The sequence below is a fragment of the Crotalus tigris genome, unplaced genomic scaffold, assembly GCF_016545835.1.
Source record: "Crotalus tigris isolate CLP2741 ecotype Arizona unplaced genomic scaffold, ASM1654583v1 scf7180000024366.1712601, whole genome shotgun sequence".
Lineage (NCBI taxonomy): Eukaryota > Metazoa > Chordata > Lepidosauria > Squamata > Viperidae > Crotalus > Crotalus tigris.
Genome location: NW_024100534.1, coordinates 992,625 through 1,011,654, shown reverse-complemented (window position 1 = coordinate 1,011,654; position 19,030 = coordinate 992,625). Strand labels below are relative to the sequence as shown.

The window sequence follows — 19,030 nt, the reverse complement described above, 5'->3', positions numbered from 1 at the left end:
TTTGAACTGCCTGAATTTCCTGATTTCTCCGGCGCTTGACATCTCCACAGTTACCACATTTTGGGTGCTTGGCAACTGGACAGCATTTACAGCTATTTGCTGCACCCTGCACCATGATTTATGCTAGTTTTGGTGGAACTGGTGTTTACTTCTGGTTTTTGGCAAAACCGGCCCACAGCGAACAATGGGTTCACTTAACAACTGTGGTGCTTGTTTTACTACTGCCACAAAAAAGTTAGCAAAATTGGATCAGTCACATGATGAGCCACGTTATGACCATCATGATTTAGAACTATAATTGCCAGTCTGGCTTACAGATGCAAGTTGAGGAGTATCTGTCTTATTATGGAACTTTTGGTGTGGAATGCCTCCAGAAGGAAATTATCTCTTTTCAGAAACTGAAATTGTAACAGCTGTCACTCATCACTATGCCTAACTATAAAATGTGTTCACAGGCAGTGGAAGTGAAATCCAGTTTCTGTCAGAAGCTCAAGATGATCCTCAAAAAAGGAAGCCAGATATCAAGAAAGCCAAACTATTGCTTGGTTGGGAACCTGTGGTACGTATTGTTCATCAATGGTATTGTAGTTTCAAAATGTAATGTTTATTTCATACCATTTAAGGCAAATTGTTGAAATGTATTCTGTTCTGTGCTTCCTTTGGCGAATAGGAGAAAGAAGCATTTTAAAAAATTGTCTCTTGATCCTTATATAAAATAAGTTAATTAAACTCAGGCAAAACTCCAAAAACCAGTCATTTTAACAAAAATACTGAAATAAAATATGTAAATCTCTATTTCTCCCTTGTAAATGTCTATTTTTTTTGCTACCTGCAATTTCATTAAATTGGAAAACAAGCAAACTTCCATGAATGTTTCCATGAATTGAGGAGCATAGTTTTAAGAAGCAGGGTTTTAGTACTACATATAAGTACCACATATTCTGTAAGTATGGATAATCTTTCTTAATCTTTCTCTTGCTCTCCGGAACAGGTTCCATTGGAAGAAGGTTTAAATAAAGCAATTCATTATTTTCGGAAAGAACTGGAATATCAAGCAAATAACCAATATATTCCTAAACCAAAACCTGCTAGGATAAAAAAAGGAAGAAGCAGACATAACTAAAAATTCAGTTAGAATGACATTTTTACCTTGAATTTGAGAAGATGTCATATGTTTTTTGGAAAAGACTTCAGAACAGGTATCATGAAGAGAAAAAAAACTGGAATTTCACTCTGAAGCTTGCTTTAAAGAAGTGGATGTGCCTCAACAAGAAAACTGCAGTTCTTGCCTTGCACTTTTTAAATCTGTCTTTTTATGTCAAATAGATGCATCTTTTTTTAGTATCTTCAGGTTTTATATCTTGCTGTGAGATCATTTGTTATAACTGTCCTTGACAGTTTTATTTACTGGTTTCTTTGTGAAGCTGCGTATAAGATAAGAAGGGCAGAATTGCCAATTTATTTATAAAATGGGTACTTTAAATGAGAGATACTATGCATAAAGGAAAAAAGGTAGCAGTATTGTCAGATGACAAACACTGGCATTTAGAAAATATCCGTACAAGAGTTTTATGTATTCTTTAAATCCACCCAACATTTAGTTCTAGTTGCACAATTGAATCTGAACAATTTCCACTGATAAATGCTATTTTAAATCACTACTGTATGGTGCATATTCTGGGCGAAAGTTCATGTATTATTGGCTACCAATGGTTGAATATGCTATTTTAATAAAACACTGAATCTTACAGATTTAAGTAAAAGAAAAGTCTATGGTTGTGGACATATTATTTATACAGGTATAGCAGCCTGATGTTATATCTGCCTCTGTGTAACTGATTCTTTTAAACAATATTATGTGAGTTTTTAGATAGTGTACCTTTTGATGAATACAATTCAATTACAAATAACTCTGTGAAATTAAATTAAAAATCAAGTAGGAACATGCAGGTAGTCCTCAACCTGTGATCCCAGTTGGGATCAGAATTTCCATTGCCTAGCAAGATAGTTGTTAAGTGAGCAATGCCCAATTTTATGACCTTTTCTGCCACAGTTGTTAAGCAAATTACTGCAGTCGTTAATCACACCATTGATCAGTGAACCCAGCTTCTCCCTTTGACTTTGCTTGTCAGAAGTCGGCTGGGTAGGTCACACATGATGATCCTATGTGCCCAGGACGCTGCAGTTATTGTACATACATGCCAGGGGCCAAGTGCCCAGATTTTAATCATGTGGCTATGGGGATGCTGTGACTGTTATTAGTGTGGGGACTGGTTGTAAATCACTGTTTTTGAGTGTGTTGTAATTTCAAAGGGTTGCTAAAGGAGTGGTTGTAAGTTGAGATCTACCTGTATGGATAAAATTCAGTGGACGATTTCTGCTCCCGTCTGTGGAATGCAGAATCTTCTGTCTGCTCTCAAAGCCTGGCTTGGGTTGTGGGGCTCTTAAACAGCACAAATCACACCGGGAAGGAGAAAGATGAGAAAATATGGGTAACCTCTCTTTTCTACAACAATAATAATAATGATAATAATATTGGAAGAGACCTTGGAGCTCTTCTAGTCCAACTCCCTGCACAGACAGGAAACCCTATACCAGTAATGACAAACCTTTTAGAGACAGAGTGCCCAAACTGCAACCCAAAACCCACTTATGCATCGTCGGGTGCCGGGTGGGTGTGGCCCAGTGGGTGGGTGTGGCCTAGTGGGTGGGCATAGCTGTGGTGGTAACAGCAGACTGGGTGGGACTAAAAAGTTCAATCAATTCCAACTTTGCAAGATCTTTTTTTTTCCCGCGAGAAGTTGAAATTGACTGATTGAACCTTTTTTGTGTGTATATGGCAGCGGAGGCCTAAAGCGAAAAGGTTTTATAAAACCCAGCTGAAGGCCTAGGACTGGGGTGACAGCGCACTTGCCCACAGAGAGGGCTCTGAGTGCCACCTCTGGCACCCTTGCCATAGGTTTGCCACCATTGCCCTATACCATTTCAGACAAATGACTGTCCAATCTCTTCTTTAAAACTTCCAGTGTTGGAGTATTCACAGCTTCTGGAGGCAAGTTGTTCCACTGGTTAATTGTTCTGTCAGGAAATTTCTCCTTCTCTCCTTCATTAGTTTCCATCCGTTGCTTCTTGTCTTGCCTTCAGGTGCTTTGGAGAATAGCTTGACTCCTCTTCTTTGTGGCAGCTCCTGAGATATTGGAACAGTGCTATCATGTCACCCCTAATCCTTCTCTTCATTAAACTAGACATACCCAATTCCAGCGACCGTTCCTTATATGTTGTAGCCTCCAGTTCCCTGATCATCTTTGTTGTTCTTCTCTTTCTAGAGTCTCAACATCTTTTTTACATCGTGATGACCAAAACTGAATGTAGTACATTATTCCAAGCGTGGCCTTATCAAGGCATTATAAAGTGGTATTAACACTTCACGTGATCTTGATTCTACCCCTCTTTTTAATGCAGCCTAGCACAGTGTTGGCTTTTTTGGCAACTACAGCATACTGCTGACTCATATTTAAGTGATTGTCCACTAGGACTCTGAGATCCCTCTCACAGTTACTACTACTGAGCAAGGTACCACCTACCTATACTGTACTTGTGCATTTGGTTTTTCTTGTCTAAATGTAGAACCTTACTTTTTTCACCACTGAATTTCATTTTGTTAGATAGCGCCCAATGTTTATTGCTATTTCCAGTATTAGCCCACTTATGACAAATAATGCAGAATCAGGGTCACTTCCACAAGAGTTTTAACTATTGTTAATGTTGGATATTGGAACACTGCTATCATGTCACCTCTAATCCTTCTCTTCATTAAACTAGACATACCCAACAGGTACAGGAAGGAGTCTTTATTAGGACATACTTTATTAGGACAAAATAAGCTCACTTCTTCGCTCTTACTGTATCTGCATACAAACAACCAGCAGCTTTATTCTACGCCACCAGACCTCTTCTAAGAAAGGAATGGTCAGGAGAACCCCTTTAGAGCCTGTCAAAAGGTACTTGGCTTTGCTGAAGTAGACTTGACTGGGTAGGTCCTACGGAAATGACTAGTTATGTTAATTGGGAAGAGTTTGAGCCAGTTGATGCTGAGGAAGTAGCTAGGTCCTTGTCATGTATCTTAACCTCCAAAATTGGTTAAAGCTTCTCAGGAGGTGGCAGCGTTTAGGGGAAGATTGTTGAGAAAGTGTGGGTGTTTAACATTGGAGAGCCCTGGATGAAGTGTATTATCTAGGACCTTTTCAGTCAGTTTTATAATACTGACATGGCATCGACCACATTTGTTGATCTCTGAAAAGCTTGAGATGGGGGGGGGAGTTGATCCATCCTGGTTCACTCGGCAACAAGGGTATCCTTCTGGATTGGATTTGGACATTGGAAATGGGAGTTGCTGTTTTGCAGTGTATCTCCTTCCTGTCCCTATAAAAAGGTTGGGGAAGAGAAGTCTATTATCTATGCCTATCTTACGTAGGTGCCTCAAGGCTTGTTTTCTCATCACTCTTATTTAACATCTAATAAAGCCTGTGAGTGAAGTCAGTTGGCAGTACAGTTTCATCAATATGCAAATGATAATTATATGCCTCCACCCACGACTGGACAGGTAATGATGTTTAGGTGCTGACCCAATGCATGGAGGTTCTGGATGGGGAAGAACTGACTGCAACTCAACCCTAGCAAGACGGAATGGCTTTCCATTTTTGACCTTCTGGGATCTGGAGGGCAATTATTCTTTTAGCCTTGAACCTTCAGGCCACAAACCCTGACTCTTCCCCCAGGATTGGGCTAGGATGGGAATGGGACCAGAAAAATGCAGAGTTGATATGGTGTTATCATGGCCCTGTGGTGGGTAATAAGGTGTAATTGTATGACACTGTTGTTCATTTTTATGTTTTTATTTATTGTAAGCTGTACATTATATATAAAATAGATGGCCATATTTGTCTCAGTAAGGAAAGTTAGTCTTCATAATGTAAGTATTTTACAAGAATACATAATTAAAATTTGGTATAAAAAAGCTTTCATTTTACTGCAGATATGTTAAGAAATATATACAAGACCAAATTTTTTGTTTTTTTCCCCTCAACCCCATTAGCTAAAAATTAAGAATCAGATTAAAACCAATAGAAAAAAACTTTCTAGTGTCCTTACACAGAGGAGAAAGAGTTAATATATAGTCAATATAGAGAGGAAAGGATTAATATTAATAGTCAAGACAGAGAAGAATCTTAATAATAATCATCATAATTGACATTTGCTCCATGTCTGAAGGTGTCTGGATTTCGTGGGCCAATAGGAGCATCTTCATCATAATGGTGATGATAATAGCCACCATCGTATTCATGGCCACCATGGCCTATGTTTGACCAGTAGGAGACATAATCTTCAAATTTCTGCAGAAAAGGGGAAAAAGTGATCAATTTCTGAAGCCATATGTTCATAAAAATGCTATGCTTTACTAGAAGCTTGAAGTATATATATTTTTCAATACTGATCAGATATTTTCATCCAAAATGGTATATGTATTGTATATCATGTTCTATAATACACTGTGGAACATAATCTTCTAATTTAAAAAGCTGATTGATGATTTTGAATTGATGAATTCTGGAAATTGAAGTCATAAAGGGTCAATAGTTCCCCACCTCTGCTATAAAATAAAAGGAACAGAGTCAGTGGGACCCACTAATATAACATCTACTCTTCTATGAAGAATATAATACAGTTTATTTCATGTCAAGAATAGACAGAAATTTCCAATAAGGTTGCAAAATTCTGCTTAATATTTAACACAAATTGCTTAAAAATTGAACACAAATTGCTTTAAAAATATTAGTAATCCATTTCTTTGTGTGTGCTTTTGTCATTCATTTCAGGTGGAGAATACAATAGTCCTTGAGTCATGACCATAATAGAGCCTGCCCATCACTGTCATAACCTAAAATGTAGTCATGTGACTGGGGGGGAATAACCATTGAAACTTTGAATCTGGGTTGTAAGTACCCCTCCAGACAGGTTGATTGGAACATCAAACAGTCACTAAGTGCTGGCCATAAATCGAGGACTACCCATAAAGAGTTGTTGAAAGTGTGAATCAAATTTCACCTTGAACTCTGAAACTTGGTACCATTCTATTTAATGAAGTAGCAATAGAATAGGACTTAGATTTATATACAGTTTACAGAGTCAGTATATTGTCCCCCAACAATCTGGGTCCTCATTTTACCAACCTCAGAAGGATGGAAGCCTGAGTCAACCGTGAGCCGGTCAGAATCAAACTCCTGGCGTGAGCAATGAGTTAGCTTATAGTACTGCATTCTAACCAGTGTGCCACCACTACTGCTTCAAATTTTAAGCTATGCTATCAGTGTTTAGCTATATTTTCTGCATACATGACTGCTTATTATGCACATTTTAAAATAAATTATGTTTTCCTTTCTTGAAGATGGTGTGTAAATTATTATGGTAATAATCATTTGGATTTTAAAAAGTGGTTATTTTTTACTCTGCTATTCTTGAGTAGATTTATGTATTACCTGCCCAATTTTGTGAATATTTTTGATGCAAGCTTAAAATACAACAGCATCCTGGCTTGATTAGTTGTTCACCAACATTTATCACATGAATCTATAATTAACTAGTTTGTTTTTCTGCTGTATGACAAAAGTAATAAAGTGATCTGTGATCATGGTTTATTTTATATATTGTTTATAAATTGCTGCTGGAAATTTGACATGTATGAAGGCCTCATCTCATTTTATAATCACAGCAGCAAATTTGGCTAGTAGAAATAGCAATGACGTGAAAATGAGCCAAAAATGTATACAGGTAGTCCTCAACCATTTATTTAATTACTATTCAAAGTTACAACGGCACTCAAAAAAATGACTTATGACCATTGTAGCATCCATATGTTCATGTGATCATAATTCAGATGTTAGCTCCTGGCACGCAATTATGATGGTTGCAGTGTCCCATGGTCATGTGATCACCTTTTGCGACCTTCTGACAAGCAAAATTAATGGGGAAGCCAGATTCACTTAACAACCGTGTTACTAACTTAACAATTGAAGTGATTCATTTAATAGCTAGGGCAGGGGTAGGCAACCTTGGCTCTTTTATGACTCCTGGACTTAAGGAAATCTGGGAGTTGAAGTCCACAAGTTATAAAAGAGCCAAGGTTGCCTACCCCTGAGCTAGGACAATAGAGATCATAAAATGGGACAAGAATCACTTAACTCTCTTCCTTAGCCACAGAAATTTTGGGCCCAACTGTGGTCATAAATTGAGGACTACCTGTATTTGAATCCCAGTGTAAGTGTAATCCCAGTGCAAGGCATTAAGGATGTTTTTAGTGTTTTCCCCTCTTTCCCATGTCAGTCTTTAAGGACCTACAGTGAGTAGGTTGGGGGCGAAGACAACTAATGATCTCTGGGGCCAATGGACATTTAAACCTGTCTTTCCTCTATTAAAACGCAGCACTTTAATTACTATGACAAGCATCTATCTGGGTAATACATGACTTCATTTTAATAAGTACCAGCAATTCTAGGTCAAAACCCTATCAAATGATATTGCTTTCTATAGAAATATTTAGAACAAAAAAAGGCTTTGCTTCCCAAACATTCCTGCAATGGGGAAAATGTCATAAAGAGTGAGTCAAGGAAAAAAAGGCCTTGAATAATTGAAAGATTATATTAATTCATTTCTTTTACATTAAGTACTTATTGTATTGTTTTAAAAAACATGCTGGAAAGTGGATTTATATCTAGGATACAGCTTCTATCACTTTTCCAGTGTTCTTTATAAGTAACTTTTACTGTATTTATCTTCAAAATTTAACAAAATATATTAGTGTACCCTAATATAGAAAAACAAAAATTTAAGAACTCGAATATGTTTTTTCAAATTCTGAAGTACAGAAACAGCCTAATGCACATTCAAGTAAACATTTTTGCAGTGTCTTCAGTAATAAAAGATCCATCCAATTTATAAGATTTCACTGGATCTTTCCTTATTACTTTCTATTCTCACAGTTTAGCATTTGACTTCCTAACATATTGCCACCAAAGCCATATTCTTTTTCAGTATTTTTTAAATAGCTTCTCTGCCTTTTCCTTCCAAAAACAACTAAAACTTAGATTCAAATAACACGTGCACACAAACTACAGGTAATCCCCAAGTTATGAGTGTTCCCTTAGCGTTCAAAGATACGAGATAAGCGCCCCCTAGTGTTTACGAAAAACTCCTGAAATTATGAATGTTGTACCACAGCAGTCACTCATTCACTCTTACGAACGACCACAGTAGCACTGCAACATTAACACTGACTATTCCCTCCCTTACCCTTCGGGTCTCCCTAGGCACTAGGCCTGTGAATACTCACCTTGCGAAGATTGAGAGATTCTTCGCTTTCTTGGCTGCTCCAGGCCTTTGGTGCATTCAGAGAATGGAGACCTAAAGTAATGCAAGATCATGCGAGATCAGTGGTGTGAGATCTCACACCACTGATCTCGCATGATCTCACGATAGTTTAGGCCTCTGTTCTATGCAACAGAGAATGGAATAGAAGCCGGGGGAGGCTTTCGCAGGCTTCCAGAGGTATGATCCAGGCATTAAAGGCTTTTCTGGGCCACTGCTGCCCGGAAAGGAGGCCGAGGGATACTTCAGTGGGGCTCTAAAGGCCCAATCTGGGCATCAGAGACCTTTTCCAAGCTGCCGCCGTCCCGAAAGGAGAATGGGGATGGCTTCCAGGGGATCTGGAGGCATGGTCCAGGCATTGGAGGCCTTTTCCGGGTAGCTGCCACCCGAAAAGGAGGCTGGGAGACTCTTCTGTGGACCTCTGGAGGCCCATTCTGGGCCTCAGAGACCTCTCCAGACCTTCGAGGCCCAGAACTGAGGCTGTGGGCAGTGGCTGCATGCTTCCAGAGGTCCATTGTGGGCCTCGGAAGCCTCCCTCTGCTCTTGCCAGGAGCAGAGAAAGAAACAGAGACTGGAGATCTTCACAAATTAAGTGACCTGGCGTGGCAGGATTGGTCAGGGGAGCAATTGTGGAGACCCCAGGGGAGAGAGCATGAGGTATCTCAGTGGGGGAGGGGGTGATCATGTGTTTCATCACTAGGCCCCCATGGCCTTCCCCACCGAGCTGCGCATTTGCCCATTTATTAAATTAGCAAATGCGTGGGCAAAAGCTGAGAATGAATCACGTTCAAAGTACAAGATTCATTCTTATGAATCCTCGAGTTACGAATAGAATGGGCAGGCTCCATTACATTTGTAATTCGAGGATTACCTGTATATCCTGAAATTAAAGTGGTTTAATTTGAAATGCCTACATGAAAAATTGATTCATTGTTTAGATGTCCCATTTATTCTTCAGTAAGACCATAAGGTAGGAATGTTCTCAGTACATTCATGTCATTAAATAACTGCTTTTTTCCAGAAAAACTTTGCCAGAATTAAATTCAATTGGTTTGAACAGATTCCTGAAACAGTTATCAAGCTTGACCTGCTGTGACCATTATTCACTTATAATAAGTGGAATGATTTTGCTGATAAAGAAGGCAGGTTTCCCATACCTATTATAATGAATATAATTATAAGATTCAAACTAAATTGAATTCCTGTCTATACCTGTAACTACATAAAACAAAAATATGAAGCTTATTTCAAAGAAAATAAAATATCAAGCAGTTATCTTGAATCTAACAAGATTTCCACAGTGCTAATTCAGATCACTGAATTACATTTTTGGAAGTTACAGTACAACTATGCCACTTACAGCTTCATCAAAACCCAAATAGAGGAAGTGCTGGTACCACTGCTGTACGTCAGGCTGACTTCTGTCCCAAAGCTGGCGCTTCTGACGCTTCAGATTGTTTAAGAATTCCTTGGCCTTATCTTCTTTTACAGACATCTCTTCCTTGATCAGAACAGGGGCTGAAGCAAAAATCAAAAACACCGACTCTATTAACGGCAACAGCCCTGTAGCTATTTCTAGCAGGTTCATCAGTCATATGTTGTCTACATCGAATACTCAGTGCATGAGGTGAAGAAAACGCCACTGTTAAAAAGTAGTATTTATTTATTTATTTATTTTATGAGACTTATATACCGCTTTAAGTGCAAGCATTCTCTAAGCGTTGTACACCAGTAAGCAATGTATATATATATTTACATTGCCCCCAACAATCTGGGTCCTCATTTTACCTACCCCAGAAGGATGGGAGGCTGAGTCAACCTTGAGCCGGTGAGATTTGAACCGCTGACCTGCTGAACACAGTCAGCTAAAGTGGCCTGCAGTACTGCACTCTAACTGCTGCGCCACCTTGGCTCTTAGTACCCTATGTTATCAGCACAACACAGTCCCTGAATAAAAAATAAATTCTTAATGTACTCTTTTTTTCTCACCCGAGGTCTATGATGATGATCTAGAATCATAGAGCTGGAAGGGACCTTAGAGATCTTGTAGTCCAAACCCTTGCCCAAGCCTGGAATCCTTATACAATCCCAGACAAATGTTTGTCCAATCTTTTTTGAAAATCTCCAGTGATGCATTTGGGAGACAAGCTGTTGTATTAACAAACTATTCTCACTGTCAGGAAATTTCTCCTTAGTTCCAGGTTGAATCTCTCTTTGATGAGCTTCCACCCATTGCTTTTCATCTTTCCCTTAGATGCTATGGAAAATAATTTGACTCCTCTCTTCCCTGTGACAGCCTTTCAAATATTGGAAGACAGCTATCATGTCTCCTCTAAGCCTTCTCTTTGTTAGGCTACATGTACCTAGTTCCCTCAATTGTTTATCGTACATTTAGACTCCAGACTCCTTATCATCTATGTTACTCTTCCCTGAACTCTTTTTAGGGCATCAGCAATTGGGTTTTTTGTTTGTTTCTTTGTTTGTTTGTTTGTTTCTTTGTTTGTTTGTTTGTATCTTGGTGATCAGAACTGGCTGCAGTTTTCCAAGTGTGGCCTCAACCATGCAGTATAGAGCGGTACTATCTCTTCTTGTGATTTTAATGCTATCCCTCTGTTGATGCAGCCTAGAACTGTGTTGTCTTTTTTGACAATTGTAGGACACTTCTTACTCATACATAAGTGGTGATCCACTAGGACACCTAGATCCTCCTCATAGACACTACTTACAACCTGGTTCCAAAGTTTCAACAGCTGCCCATCCCCATACATTTACAGCATCCCATAATTATGTGACTGCATTTTATGACTTTTTGCTAAAAACCAGCATTTTCTGCCCATAGTGAAAATTTTGCTTTATAATTGCAAAGTTCATTTTACAACCACAACAAAAAAGGTCATAAAATCAGATCAGTCACATGGGTGAACCACTTTAAGACCATCACAACTTATAATAAGTAAATTCCATTATTATCATAAATCAACAATTACCTATAAACCAAAAAAATCAAGGTGAGTTATTATGTTTCTTTCTGCACTTTCCATCTGGGCAGGACTGAATTGCTGTTTCTCCCAGTTTGAAGTTCACTGCTCTTTTTAGACCTTGGTATTCATGAAGCTTGGGTTTCTTTTTGCAAATGTTTTATTATCAAACTAGGTAACATTGCCAGGGTTTAATGCAAGGAAGTAATATTTGTTGGCTTTTTATGCATGGCAGATTGTCTATATGTCTTCCACAGGGTTGTTATAGTTTGCGAGCTTGTTTCTGACTGACCTACTGTGCTGGATTATTTCATCTTAGATTGTTTCTGACTATTGTCTTGGCTCTTTCTTATCTATATCTTGATTTGCTAGTTGCAGCATTGATGATGTTACCTTGTTTGGCCATGAAACATTTGCAAGAAAAAAAAACCAAGCACAGTGAACACCAACGTTCTAAATCCCAGCCTGGAGTCACAAATATTTTTCATAATTGTTCATTATTCTCTTCTCAAGAACAGAATTACAGCTTGTATGAAAACAAACTGTTGAAAGTGTTCTAAATCCACACTCCCCACTCTGCAAAGTTTAGTCTGTTATAGTCTTTTGTTAGCTCAGTCATTGATGGGTAGCTTTGCATTTATCCTGAAAAGCTTGAAAAAAGTATATGTCTCATCTCTCTCTGGTGACTTGAAATGACCACCTCTTTTTTTTTTTTTACAGAAAGCAGATTTAGGTGTAGAATTTAGAGGATGGGAATTACTGATTTCCCAAGTCTCTCTCTCTCTCTCTCTCTCTCTCTCTCTCTCTCTCTCTCTCTCTCTCTCTCTCTCTCTCTCCCTCTCCCTCTCCCTCTCCCTCTCTCCCTCTCTCTTTCTCTCTCTCTCTCTCCCTCTCTCTCTCTCTCTCTCTCCCTCTCCCTCTCTCCCTCTCTCTTTCTCTCTCTCTCTCTCTCTCCCTCCCTCCCTCCCCCTTGAGTCAACTAAAATAATGGGAAGAGTTGTACAGGAAACATATGCCAGGGATTTTTTTTTACTTAAGTCACTTTCTCTTAAATTACAGGGAAGAAATTGGACAGGCTGAATATGTAGTTATCTATTTTGAATTATTTTTACAACTAACATGTAAGAGAAGTTGCATCATTTTAAACAGACTTACCTTCTCTTCTCTGAAGAATCAACCTAAGTTTATTTCCCTTTGAAACACCTGAATTAAGAAAAAGCAAAATTAAGTAAAATGTATAAATAATGCACAATTTTCCTATACAATATTACTTTTTAGACACATGCAATTTTGTGACTGATGAACACAAATAATTTTCCTTCTCTGTGCTTCAGTACTTAAAAGAAACTATGGCATAGTATGTGCATTTACAACAAACATGAATGAATAAAATTACAAAATTAATATTTAAAGAAGCTTATCTATTCCAGGAATAGATATATTTGAGAATACCAAGTTTATATTCATGCCCTATGCTTTATTATTAAGGAATCAGTTTCTAGATCTATACATGCACAAAAATGTTGGCATTAACTTGATAAATTAGTAAACAGCAGCACTTTTTTAAGAAAGGAAAAAGAACCATCCACCAATCTTGCCAGAAGCCATCTTTAGAAACAAGCAATTCTCCCTGGATCATTGGGGTAGAGCATGGTGGGTCACAATGGCAACTTTACGACCTATGGACTTCGACTCCCAAGTCATAAAGTTGTCATTGTTGGCCCAGTCCTGGGCTCAGAGTAAAAAGAAGTATTTAAAAAGGCAAAAGCAAGTGGTGATGGATCCAGGCAAAATATTTTTTACTACTCAATACCAATATTCATAAATCTCAGGCCTTCAAGAGGTGTTGAATCATAATTCCCTTATGCATGTTCCCCCCATCCATCCAGCAGGACAGAGCTGAGAGCATCCAGAACAGTGTTTTCAAAACTTGGCCAATTTAAGATGTATAGAGCAGCTCCCAAAATTCTCCAGCCAGCATGGGGAATTCTGGGAGTTGAAGTCTACATATCTTAAAATGACCAAGTTTGAGAAACACTGATCAGTAGGGAAGACAAGCATTATTCTCTTTCACTTATCTCTACTCTATCAAAGGTGATGGTCCAAATGTACCCTTGATATGCAACACTGCCAGCAAAGGTACACAACACCATTTCTTTTTTCTGTTCCAACTGGCCAAAACCCAATACCATAGTGCCCATTGCAGTATTTTTCTTTTTGCCCCCACTGCTGCCAATCATCCTCCTTGAAGCACCCTGAAGGCCAGGCCTTTCTCAGTACCATTAGATCTTCAAGAGCTGAGGAGAAGCAGCACATAACAGCTGGAGCAAAAGGAATTTTGTCTGTCTCCCAGCAGTTACAAATGTGCTGCGGGAGGATGCTCCAGCAGGTGGGGCATTTCTAGAATCTGGAATTACCTCCAAATTATTCCCTTTATTAGCATGAGAGCAAGTCAGGTACGTTCCTCCTCCCTTCCTGTCATTAAGAGAACAATCCCTATTCAATAACGGGGGTGAGTCTCCTGCCTAGTCCCAAAGATGCTTTTTCATGAGGTAACTGGACTTTCTTGGTTTTTTTTTTTTTTTTGTAGTATGCGTGTGTGTTTGTGTGTGTTTTAAGACGTTTCGCTTCTCATCCAAGAAGTTTCTTTAGTTGTGAGCTGAAAAAGCTTCTTGGATGAGAAGCGAAACGTCTTCAAAGAAAATCAAGAAAGCCCAGTCGTCTCGTGAAAAAGCATCTTTGGGACAACCATGACCAGGATGACTGAGAACCTCCATAGACGCCTCCCTCCTAGGTTAAGCGCCCCCTGACGGCCACATGCCACGGCCCCTTTTTCGCCAGTCGCTCGCCGCGCCTCCCAGAGCACGGCGCAGCCTGCCCCGCCACGCCCCTTGCTCGGCTGACTCACCCGGGCTCAGGCAGAGGAGGAGGAAGAGCCCCACCAACGCAGCCAAAGGCGGAGCTGCCCGTTCGGGCCACGAGCGGCGCGGCAGCGGCATCCCGGCGAGTCCTCGGAGGAGCTTGTCCCACGCTGCGCGATCCTTCGGCCACCTGCGGGGAAAAGAACGCGCGCGAGGCGGCTAGTGAGTGGGAAGGAAGCGACGGGAGAGTCCGGCAGGCGATTTCCTTTCACAGTCGACCCAGCGGAGCCTCTCGTTGGCCGCTGCTCCCTCGCAGGCTGGCGGGACGGAAAGCGATTATGGAGCGGAGTGGAAATCGCCTTGGAACGGGAGTAACGTGGCTTGCCAGGTTTCCAAACGTATTCGGCGCCGGAAAAGCCTCCTGACTACAGTTCTAACTATTCCGCCAGCATATCCGAGATGGCGGTTCCAGCCTCAGTTACTGTACACATGGATAAAACGTCCGCAGGGTGGGGACTGTAGAGCTACACAGCAGTTGCCAAATGTACAAAGCAGTGAAAACTGGTCCCCTTTTGGGGGTTTCTCTCTTCATCTTTCCGGCTCATCTCTATTGCTGCCAAACTGCATTCACAAAATGCATGGGGGCACATCAGTGGTGGGATTCATCCAGTTCGCACCACTTTGGTAGAACTGGTAGCTAATTTTTTGTTGCCCAGGTCCAGAATGGACTTCTGAAAGTGGCACCCACACACAGAACCAGTTGTTCACATATCTGAATCCCACCACTGGTGCACATACATACACCATTCAATGTCAATAGAATGTATTAACATCCCCTAACCCAGATCTCTCATCCTGAATCCCCATCGTCCCCTGCCCGCATGCCATGGGTATCCAGGGGGCAATTAAAAGTTATCAAAACAGCAGGCAGGCCAGATATTGAAGCTCCATCCCTTTTTACATGTGTGGGAGGAATGTGAAATAGAAAAAAGTCAGAGGAGCTGATGGTTCTTCAGCCATGGACAATACTTCATTTCTAGGCCATTCAGTTTCTAGGCCATTCAATGCCCCAAGTACAAAATGAATTTATTAATATCTAAGCTGGGCACTCCACCCTACGAAATAGTTGTGCTGTTGGTACTCTTTGAACTTGGTTGCTTCCTTGTAGGTGTTTTATTATCTAGCTAGATAAAGGAAAAGGTGGTTGTAGATGATGACCAACCCAAGAACTCAACCGTTCAACTCAGACATACATATATTTCCTCCTATTGAAAGAAGAAATAGTTCTGCCATTAAATAGTAGTAGGGTTATCAAGAATCTCTTTCAGCAGTGAATTCACTAATACTAGAAAAGTTATATTCTAATTATTTTATAGTGTACCTCCCCCAAAAAATCTAACAGCTAACACTAGAATATTAAAACCATATTAGTAGATACTTGATCCATACAATAGAAAAAAAAAATCTCCTTAGGAAATTGGATAGTTTAGATCTGAAGCAAGTAGAGTTTTTAGGGTTTTTAGAGTTTTCTGACCCAAATATGTCAGAAACAAATGAGTCCTTGAACACCAAAACAAACACATTTAATCCATTTTCTAACTGCAAAAGATTGTGGCAGCCTTTTTGGGTAATTTCATCAGACAAATGTTATTGAGGAGCCCAGTTTCTGGATCTGAAGCCCCATGCTCCTTTTTGATGGGTGTGTATATACAAATCTTTTGGTTTAATTCTTTCTGTGCCCTCATTGGGGAGAAAGGAACTCATATATGGCACCATGTAATTAACCCTGCTTTAATATTCTTTCGTTCTGCAAGGGGCAGTAAATGCCTCATATTCCCCTTAGGATGCATTGTCTCCTTCTAAAATGGAAGTTTTACTTAATAAAGCATTTGTGAAGCTGCATTAAGCTTTAAGCCTAATGCACAAAGTAAGAGAAGCCTGAGCTAGGTAATTGTCTGGAAAATGATAGCTTTCTACGAAACAGCACTTCCAATCTCAGTGCTCTCTTGACTAGGTCCTAATGCAGATGCAGAAATGTATGCCAGGCGAAAAACCAGCTTATAACTAGGGATTTTATTTCAATAGTTAAAGAATCGGCATCAAGAATGGTACCACAGTGATATGAATAGAAGCACCAAAGAAAGATTAATTCTGTGATTGAATTGGGCCAGATTCTTTTCCTAAGCCATAAATATTTCTGTAGAAGACGTTTCTGCTGCTGATTAGCACATATGTTCATGTCAAGGGTGTGATAATGTGCAATTATATTTGGTGTGAATAATTGCTGTAAATTAGAAGCACTAGAATGGAAGGCTCAAGAGCCTTTTTTTCTTTTTGAAGTAAAGAAAGAAGTCATAGTGTTCATCTTCTTGTGAGCATCCCTTTAATAAGGTTACAGTCTGAACTGAATTTATACAGACAGAGTTTAGGATAGGCAGAGATCAGAGTTCAAAATAAACTCTTTAAAAAATAAGAATAAAAACACAATGCAGTATAAGAATATTCCAGTTGGTGACGAATTCATCTGTGGGCAGCATGTGATTAACTTTACCAGCAGTACAAGAGAATTTGATTACAAGCAAGGAAAATAAATCATTACTGAAAATAATAAAAAAGGAAAACCTTTAAAATATTCCCATTAACTTTGACTCAAGAAATTGATGGGAGAATTTCTAAAATATTTTTTTATGATAGCTACCATATTTTGTCCAGTTTTAATTAACTATATAGTGCAGGGCTTTTCAACCTTTTCACCCATTGTACCACTTTTAGGATAAGGCAATATCCGAGTACCACCAGTCGCCCAGCGAGGTGTAAAAAGTTGACCCCCCCCCAAAAAAGGAAAAAATGATAAAGTACAGGTAGTCCTCAACTTACAACAATTTGCATAGTGACTGTTCGAAGTTACAACGGCACTGAAAAAAGTGATTTATGACCATTTTTTACACTTATGACTGTTGCAGCATCCCCAGGGTCATGTGATCATCTTTTTCAACTTTTTGACAAGCAAAGTCAATGGCCGGGAGGGTGTGGCCAGCTGATCACTCAGGTTGCGGGGTGCCTGTGGGGGGGAATCCGTGGGTCTCTGGTGGAGGGGGGTGGGACTGGGGTGGGTGCCTTCCCTCCCTCTCATTGTCTTTTCCTTCTTTCCTCCCTTTCTTCCCTCCCTCTTTGTCCCTTCCTCCTTCCCTCCCTCCCTTCCATTGTCCCTCCTTCCCTCATATCTGTGTGTGTGTGTGTGTGTGTACATATCAGTGTGTCTTGACTAGGGTTCAGTTAGCCTAGGAAGGAAGGAAGGTTGTTTGTGTGCCATGTGTGATATTTATTCCTTTGGCCTGAGGTGAAACTGTCTGAATCCATATAAAGTGTACAGTGCATTGCACTGTGCTTCATATTCCAATGATATGGTATGTATACATGTTGTCAAAAATGTTATTGTCTTTAGAGAATGGGAAGAAGTAGATGAAAATTACAAAAGCTACAGTAGTGTCTGATGAATGCAAAAGCACACATAAACATGCAGGCATTTTCTTTTGTTGTTATTATTGACAATATGTTGAAAAAATATGTGCAGTAAGGGCAGTTACCCACCAATCCTTGTAAATGGTACTATGTGTCTTCCTGAATCTCCCATGGAACAACAAATGTTCCCGTGCAAGATAAAAAATAAAGCATATGTGTGCTTGCTCATGCATGCACACACTTTGTGACAATAAGGTCTGAGCCTGCATAAATGGTTAATGGCCTGTTGCTATTTGTGTACAAATACAGGTATGAAAAGGGCACTGGTAAGGAATGAAACAGGATGAAAAGAACAAAGGTGCAGAAAGGAAATTTGGTGACAGATGAAAAGAAGGGAGGGAGGAGAGTTGAGGAAAGGGGTACGTTTAAGATAATGTGGCATTCACAAAAGAGGGAACGTTATGGCAATAATTTTGTGAATGCTATGGAGATACAGCATGTTACAAGAATGGAAGAAGGCTATGTTGGGATAGAAAGTTAAAAAAAAGGATACCAGTACTTTTTTTATGTAAGAAAAAAGGAGCCCGAACTCAGTCAGCCCCCTCCCCCCCCCAGCCAGGCCATTCCTTTTTTTTTTTAAACAAAATTTTATTAAATTTATATAGGTAAGGAAAAATAGGAAGAATACAGGTATGGTAAAGAGAAGGGTAAAAGGATAGGGGGAGGGGTAGGAAATAACGAATTAGGGTAAAATAAGGATAGGTACAATCACATATTTCAACAAACAAGCAACCGTCCAGTTCATAATAATGAGTAAGTATCATATTCAACCATTTTTAACAAAGCTTAAACTATAACATATTAAAAATAATTAGTAAACAAATACATTGATCTATTAAGTAAACTAATAAAATCACAAAAAAATAAATCCTAACAATCAAAAATAACAAATGAAAATGAGTAAATCAGGAAAAGTAATTGTATCATCAAAATGTTAGTTAGAACTCGATTAAAAATCAGTCATCTATTCTAAAATATTAAATCCTTCAAGTTCTAATGTGTCTCTAACCATTGATAAAAAATTTTCCCAAGTTCTAAAATAAATTGAATCATCTTTTTCTTTCATTTCTAATGTTAGTCTATCCATTTCTGCACACTCTAGAATTTTGGTAATAATAATCTGGTCAGATGGTAGATTCTCATTTTTCCAAAATTGGGCAAATGCTATCCTTGCAGCAGTTAAAACATGCAATATCAAGTAGTCATTCTCTTTACCATAATTAGGTCTTAATATTCCTAACAAAAACA

General features: G+C 39.3%; 2 protein-coding genes across 4 annotated transcripts in view; one reads left to right on the top strand and one right to left on the bottom strand.

Annotated features, from left to right (window-relative positions):
- The window catches only part of UXS1 (UDP-glucuronate decarboxylase 1), a 60,433-nt gene extending 58,665 nt beyond the window's left edge, over positions 1 to 1,768 (top strand). For all 3 annotated transcript variants that reach the window (XM_039327716.1, XM_039327715.1, XM_039327717.1), the window contains exons 14-15: positions 456 to 559; positions 992 to 1,768. In XM_039327716.1, coding sequence (XP_039183650.1) covers positions 456 to 559; positions 992 to 1,123 — 236 coding nt within the window. In that variant the 3' untranslated portion in view covers positions 1,124 to 1,768. The remainder of the gene's footprint in view (positions 1 to 455; positions 560 to 991) is intronic.
- Positions 1,769 to 3,586: 1,818 nt separating this feature from the next.
- On the bottom strand, positions 3,587 to 14,723 carry ECRG4 (ECRG4 augurin precursor). The gene is made up of 4 exons (XM_039327744.1): positions 14,308 to 14,723; positions 12,555 to 12,602; positions 9,782 to 9,939; positions 3,587 to 5,393 (listed from the first exon to the last, which is right to left on the bottom strand). The coding sequence occupies exons 1-4, from the start codon at positions 14,396 to 14,398 to the stop codon at positions 5,229 to 5,231; spliced, it is 462 nt and encodes a 153-aa protein (XP_039183678.1). The 5' UTR covers positions 14,399 to 14,723; the 3' UTR covers positions 3,587 to 5,228.
- Positions 14,724 to 19,030: the final 4,307 nt, after the last annotated feature.